We start from the raw sequence: 7,511 nt of genomic DNA, 5'->3' as shown, positions 1-7,511 counted from the left end.
TTCAAAATGGTTGTAGATAAAGACTTCTCCTCCACAAATAAAACAGATCCATTCAAACATATAGCATTGCATTCTTTACCAACACCTTTAGCCAGATTTCCACCTTCAACATCACCCTTGCATATACCATAGCTGCATGCTGTTTTTGAATTGAGTGCAGCACAACACACCTTTACGACCATGGCAGGAAACAAATAAACCATGATTCCTGTGTAGCCGCTGATCCCATGGCCAAGTCTGCTTTAATTCAAACCTCAACCCTTCCAAATCCAAAGTGAACAGACCGACATACTCTGGATCATTCAAATTCTTGTAGTGACCACAAAGCAAATACAAAGTAGCATTGCCCACCATTTCCCCCATATTCTCCAACTGACACCATCCCAATGGTGTGCTAGCAGCCCTCCAGCATCCCAGTCTCAAGTTGTATACATGAACTGTTGTGAACATTGTGTAGACACTTCTCACCTTACCTCTGATCTCAACTTTTTTTTCTTCACAAGAACGACTTTTTACAAAGCAGACTGTGTATTCCTTGAAGTCTTGACTGATGCCCATGTAAGAGGATGAAATCACCTCTTTAGCCCTGAGATCTGGCAACGCTCTAAAGCATCCAGTGACTGGATTGCCTACTAGGACCTGGTTCCCTTTCACAAAGCAGAGCAATCCACCAGCACTCCCTACAAGAAACCCACCCTCTGGGCACACTTCTCTATCCAGTTGAAGGCGTTGCTGTTGTTAAATGGGCAGCCCCTGCTTTCGCATAACGTGCCTGCAAGAACATAAGGAACAGCTGCTGGAATGCTTGCCTGTGCATGCCGCACGCGAAAGCCTGGGGAGTCACCGTTTGCACACTGCTCTCATCCGCCAGACATCCCGCAGCTGCAGCTGCTGCAACACCTCCTCCTCAATCACTTGATTCACCGCACCGACGAATTTGGCCCTTTGCTCCTGCTGGAATGCTGTGAGAGTGACTGCGATGGGTAATTCTTAAAAGGTAATCATAAGGAGTGAGTCCAGATGTTCTTCATGAACACATCCTGCGTTGAATTCTGGAGCTCCTCCAGTGTGAGCGAGTAGATCGATCCCTGGCAGCAAACGCCTTCATTTAAAGGAGGATGGAGCATCGCCTTGGAGAAGCCCTTTCTTCTTGATGTGATGCTACTAAGAAAGATTGGATCCTGTCTAGCTCTCTCACTCACTAAGGAGACTACCCTGATCAGCACTGAGGAAAGAGAAAACAAAGGAAAAAACCTTTCCATGAGTTTTTTAAACTGTGAAGGAGGGAGGATCCAAGCTCACAAATCAGGAGTGCAGAAGAGCTAAGAAGAAACCTTAGAAGATGCATTCTGGACAGGATCAATGAGAGTGGCATCAACCTTTGGGTTTTACAAAAATTTCCAATACATTTAGAATATGCTTGAATATTTTAACATATTACAGTTGATATACATTTAGATTAATCTTATGTTTATAATTTATAAATCTTTTAAAACACTTCAGGTATATTCTAGCATATTTTATGATCTAACGGTTGGAATGTACTTAGATTAGGCTATAATCCAAAAGATTATATTAAAAAGACAAGTAGATATTTCTAGAGTGAGTTCCTGGATCTTGGACTTGCCCATAACCTCATAGATTACATACTAATGCAACAAAAAGATATAATGCTTGATTCTTGAACTTTTATTAAACTTATATTTAAACTTTTGGCCCAATACGTCAGTGCAAAGATAGCAATGATGTTATACTTGGTTTGTATGAGCTTCTTCCACACATGAAAGGTAGCTTGATTGATTTTGAGAAAAAAAAAATTCACAACTTATGAAGAATGTAAATATTCTAGTACTATGGTGGATATGGTTGCAAAAACTTCTCTACACAGAAAAAGGTCAAAATTTACACTTTTAGGTTGTAATACTATAAATATCTTTACTTTTACATTATTAATTTTGTATGTTATATAGCTACATTTACAATATTGATTAAATTGTTACGTGTTGTATGTAGCAACACTTGGTTTGCTTAATAGAGTGTTATTTTACTTATTAATCCAATTGATCAAATAAGGTTTATAATTATAAGCATGTTTGTAATTTATAAATACAACCATTAAAAAAGAATATACTAGAAAGGGTTAAGACAGTTTATAATTTATAAACATGTTTATAAATTATAAATACAAGATTAATCTAAATGAATAACAACCACTAGATAGTTAAATGTCCTAGAATATCCATGCATATTTTAGGTATATCCACTACTATCCTAGTCCTTTTACAGGTTTGCTTAAGCAAACCAAAAATTTAAAATGAACTTATCCAAAATGTTAAAGTGATTATTTTTTACTAATTACTCTATCTGTACAAAGTGATCTACAGATAAATTATCTGATTATATTTAACATTATTTATCTTTTATATTAAGCGCAAAATTGCAATATTATATTTAACCTTTATATGTAAAATAATAATTAAAAATTTAGAAAAGAAATAACTCCTTGTGTATGGTAATTTATTTAATATTAAATTATTTGTGTTTTATCAAACTCAATAAAAAAGATATATATTATAGTGGATGTTAATGGTATGGTTGTGGCTAATGCTAATATCTTTCACTAAGTACAAAATGTTATATTTGATGTATTAGAGCAAATATGTAATGTATATCACGACTTCCAAAACAACAACAAATATTCTGCATTTATTCAAATTATGGAAAAAAACGTTTGGGGTTTTTTGAGTTTTGATGAAGAAATTACATTGAATTTTCTTGATAATATGAAAATTTATATATTTCAATGCCAAATTGGGTTTAGCATCAGTGCTAATGAATTTGAAATTTATCATTGTTTCTATCTTTTACATTTTAAAGTGCACTTATCACAATAGGTTAACAGTTTACTAAAGTTCGAATGACAACTTGGTATTATCAATAAAGTTTGATTATTTTGTGAAAATGGAACAATTTATTAAAAATACAAAAACAAATCTTCACACTATTGTGTTGTTTTGTCTTCTTAAAATCATTGTGAAAACTCACTTGATGCAATATTGCAATTGTGCTGTATTTTTTGACACTAAGGGTTTTGAATTGCATTGTGCTGGAAACTGAATTGTTGAGCTTGTAAAATCTACTAGATTGCTCAAGGCCTGCACATCTACAGCTTGGCATGAAGTTTCATTCCTCAAGAACGATGGCACTTAGGTGGTGCATTAAAAAACACTCATTGACTATATGCAATGAGACTGGACCAGATTGGATGGTTCTAGTTTTCTAAGAACCTGTCTGGAGAGTATAACACCAAGCTCAACCTGTGTTGTGGACATCTCGCAATTTACATGAAAAACTATATTTTTCAATAGCTCACTTTCATCTTTCTAGTGATTCTCTCATAATGAGGATTCTTTGTCTAAAACAAGTACATAGTGAGTTAATGTTTAAACAAATTTATATCATTCTAGAGCGTATTGAAGGCATTCTTTCCCTATGGCTGCCACTATGTCTGCCACTCACCATTGAAGACATTGCACTGTTGTGGGTGGTGGTGATCATCATCGCTGTCCAGGAGGATGATCGTCTCTTCTTGGTGATCTCATCACACTTTCAACCCTATTACAATGCTCCACCATGTTGTTGAGGCCCAGTGTGTAACTCCACCCCAAAGATCCCTACCATCTGAATGTCACCCTAGGTGAGAGAAGCCATTGATGGACTTGGATTCCTGTTGGTAAATGTAGTGTTAGTGGTGGTGGTACATTTGAGATATATCTTTTCCATCTTTTCTCAATTTAGAGTGGATCACTAATTTTGCAGAAATAGTTTCTATTTTGTAGTGGTGTAACATATATGATCATGGAACGAAATTTGGATATATTGTCATTGTGAATCCTTAGAACCTTGGGGGTTAAATGGGGATAAAATAGCCACTAAAAGCTTTCTCATCAAGTAATTGCCCCTTTTTTAATTGGTTTAAAGAGAGAAAGATAAAATGTGCTACATATGGTATCGAAGCAAATGGCACAAGTTCGATTCCCATTGATTAGTGGCTACTTAAAAATATAATATACCCTTAAACAAGGTATATTCCTACCCCTAAATTTGAAATCATACATATTGAGTGGATGATTAGTTGATCTACACAATGAAAAAATTGGTAGGTTTAGTGCAAAAATGGAGGTAGATTCAGTGTGAAAATGGAGGTGTTAATTCCCCTTGGGTGGATAACTAGCTAGTCTACACAATTCAATGCAAAAATGGAGGTGCTAGTTCCCCTTGGATGGATGACTAACTAATCTACACAATGGAAAGATTGGTAAATTCAATGTGAAAATGGAGATGCTGATTCCCTTTAGCTCAATAGGGGTTGTTAGTCAATAATCAATGAGGACATTGACATCTCTGAAAAGGTGGATGACTAATTGTTTCATATGGAATAATTGGTTTACACAATGGAAGGATTGGTAGATTCAGTGCGAAAATGAAGATTCATTGACATTGACACCTTTGAAAGGGTGGATAACTAGTTGTCTCATATGGAATAGCTAGTCTATATAATGGAAAGATTAGTAGATTCAATGCGAAAATAGAGGTGTTGGTTCCCCTTGTCTCAGTAAGGGTAGTTTTTCAATAGTCAATAAGGACATTGATATCTCTGAAAAGGTGGATGACTAATTGCCTCACATGGAATAGTTGGTCTACACAATGGAAGGATTGGTAGATTCAGTGCGAAAATGGAAGTTCATTGATATTGACACCTTTGAAATGGTGGATGACTAGTTGTCTCATATGGAATAGCTGGTCTATACAATGGAAGGATTAGTAGATTCAGTGTGAAAATAGAGGTGTTGGTTCCCCTTGGCTCAGTAAGGGTTGTTAATCAATACTCAATGAAGACATTAACATCTCTAAAGGAAGGGTGAGTGTAGCGTATGTGATCATAGAAAGTAAGGGTTGTTAGTCAATAGTCAATAAGGACATTGACATCTCTAAAGGAGGGGTGAGTGTAGTGTATGTGATCATAAAATGAGATTTGAATATATTATCATCATGAATCCTTAAAACTTAGGAAGATAAATAGGGATAAAATAGCCACTAAAGCCTCTTTTTCAATTGAGTTAAGGGAAGAGAGATAAAGTTGGTGAAGCAATGCAAGCCCAAACTAAAAATTGATCCTATCTACTCCACAATGCTGATTGATGGCTATACTCTAAACTATGTTGTTTTAATCCAATAGCTAGAAAAATATATGTATACTGAGAGTATCCATATCAAAACAGTATTATAAATAATTTAAAACTCTAGTTTGAATTTGATATACTTGCTATGTCATCCAATATCATTGACAAGTGAGTAACCACACACTAACCACCACCAACCAATGAGTAACAGTGTAACACTCCAAGTTCCAAGCAGTTTCCTAGGGATAGGTCCTTACTTCTATAACACTCCATCTGCTTGGCTTAAATGCACTGGCCCACCTGGCACATCTCCCACTTGGTCATCTATTCATTGATGACCAAGTGATGAAACATTAGAGCAACAGTTGAGAAATGAGCTAAGCTGTGAGAGATCTCACACGTGTTCACACCCTTCACCAGATAGATGGAAGTATTCTACGAGTTTTTCTTTAGTGCTAAGTCCAGCAAATGGAAGGGAGTTGGATCTTGAGCACTTGCATCGTCCTCTTCACTGCAGCGCTATGGCGATTCGTGACGGTCTACTGGTGGCGCCCCAGGGTGATCGCGGCGCAGCTGAAGAAGGAGGGCATTCAGGGGCCTCCACCCCGATTCATGGTAGGCCAAATAGCTGAAATTCAGAACATGAGGAGCGCCATTAAGGATCATGACATGGGAAGTTTCAGCCACGACATTTTCCATCGGGTACATCCTTCATTGCTCAAATGGCGGAAGCAATATGGTATGTTCTTGTCATCCCTGATGAATCTCAAAGCTTCGTTTCTGATGATCATGGTCCAGGGAAGAGATTTGTGTTCTGGTGGGGAACTGAGCCAAGGATATCGGTCTCCGAGCCTGAGATCGTACGGGAGGTTTTGTCTAAGAAGTTTTCTCAGTTTGATAAATCAGAGGCTGGGCTACGGTTGGCAAACTTGTTCCTTGGTCGTGGATTAGTTTCTGTTACTGGAGAGGAATGGAGTCATCACAGGCGACTCGTAGCACCGGCATTTTTTCATGAACGTATTAAAGTGGGTACTCATACTATTATCTTCTCATGAAATCTGGCTGATAAGTGTTTCTGATTCTCCTGTACACAGCAAATGACCGGTACAATCACAGGGTGCGCATCTCGCATGCTTGATCAATGGGAAGCTACGAGGCAGCAGAATCCTGAGATTGAAATCTCTGGAGAGGTGCGTAAGCTCACAGGAGACGTTATCTCCCATACAGCATTTGGAACTAGCTATCTCGAAGGGCAGAGAGTTTTCGAGATATTATCTAAGAAATTCCCAGAGCTAATGCCCAAACTCGTCAGCTTTTCCTGGATTCCAGGCTTCAGGTAGGCTGGATCATCTATTGAACTGAATCATAATCACTTGCTTACAGGTTTCTCCCACTTCCAATCAACCTCCGACTGTGGAAGCTTCATCAGAAGTTGGATTCTCTGATCACTGGGATCATAGACGAGCGTCGGAACTCAGTGAAGTCAGGGGGGAGCAATACATACGGGAATGACTTACTCGGATTGATGCTAAAGGAGTGTGACAGCAGCACTAATTTCACAAGCAGGGATCTGATAGAGGAATGCAAGACATTCTACATTGCGGGGCATGCGACCACAGCCACCTTACTAACCTGGACTTTGATGCTACTGGGAGGCTATCCTGAATGGCAAGAACGCGCCCGTGCTGAGGTACACGAAGTATGTGGCAATGAGATTCCTGATGGCGAGAGTGTCAGCAGGCTCAAGCTCGTAAGTCGATCAATATCTCCTAATTCCAAAACTTAATATCTTGATTCTTGAACAGGTGGGAATGATCCTTTACGAAACTCTGCGGCTGTATCCACCAGTAGTCGAGATGACCAGGGAGTGTGTGGAGGAGTCTTGGCTGCAAGATTTACACGTTCCAAGAGGAGTATCTGTGTCGTTTCCAATCGCTGGATTGCATCAGGATAAGGAGCTCTGGGGAGAAGATGCAGGCCAATTCAATCCGGATCGCTTCAAAGATGGGATCTCAAGCGCGTGCAAGCATCCCAATGCTTTCATGCCGTTTTCGTTTGGGCCGCGGGTGTGCGTGGGCCAGTCGTTTGCGATGATCGAAGCCAAAGTCATTCTGGCTATGATACTACAGCGATTCTCATTCCGGCTTTCACCGAACTACCGCCATAATCCTGCGATGAAGCATGGCTTGAAGCCTACCCATGGAGTGCCGCTTGTACTCAGTAAAATGTGATGCATGTTCGTGGCAATTAAAAGTTTATAAAAGTTATGTTTGTTGACTACTCCGAGTTCTTGAACCAAACTGTTAATCATCTGCTCTTTCATATACC

The 7,511-nt window shown here is 38.7% G+C and overlaps 1 protein-coding gene across 1 annotated transcript; it reads left to right on the top strand.

The window, feature by feature from the left end:
- The first annotated feature begins 5,625 nt into the window (after positions 1 to 5,625).
- On the top strand, positions 5,626 to 7,422 carry LOC9646668 (cytochrome P450 709B2). The gene is made up of 5 exons (XM_002969565.2): positions 5,626 to 5,922; positions 5,982 to 6,208; positions 6,278 to 6,519; positions 6,567 to 6,933; positions 6,989 to 7,422. Exons 1-5 carry the CDS (start codon positions 5,652 to 5,654, stop codon positions 7,412 to 7,414), a joined length of 1,533 nt encoding a protein of 510 aa, XP_002969611.1. The 5' UTR covers positions 5,626 to 5,651; the 3' UTR covers positions 7,415 to 7,422.
- The last annotated feature ends 89 nt before the right edge of the window (positions 7,423 to 7,511 follow it).

The sequence above is a fragment of the Selaginella moellendorffii genome, unplaced genomic scaffold, assembly GCF_000143415.4.
Source record: "Selaginella moellendorffii unplaced genomic scaffold, v1.0 SELMOscaffold_12, whole genome shotgun sequence".
Classification (NCBI taxonomy): Eukaryota; Viridiplantae; Streptophyta; class Lycopodiopsida; order Selaginellales; family Selaginellaceae; genus Selaginella; species Selaginella moellendorffii.
Note: the sequence above shows the minus strand (reverse complement) of the source record. Positions and strands in the feature narration are given on the sequence as shown.

Excerpts from the sequence above, each read along its gene's own strand:
- LOC9646668 (XM_002969565.2), top strand. The coding sequence starts at position 5,652 with ATGGAAGGGAGTTGGATCTTGAGCACTTGCATCGTCCTCTTCACTGCA. Across the intron at positions 5,923-5,981 it reads CAAATGGCGGAAGCAATATG|GGAAGAGATTTGTGTTCTGG; the intron begins GTATGTTCTTGT and ends ATCATGGTCCAG. Across the intron at positions 6,934-6,988 it reads GTGTCAGCAGGCTCAAGCTC|GTGGGAATGATCCTTTACGA; the intron begins GTAAGTCGATCA and ends ATTCTTGAACAG.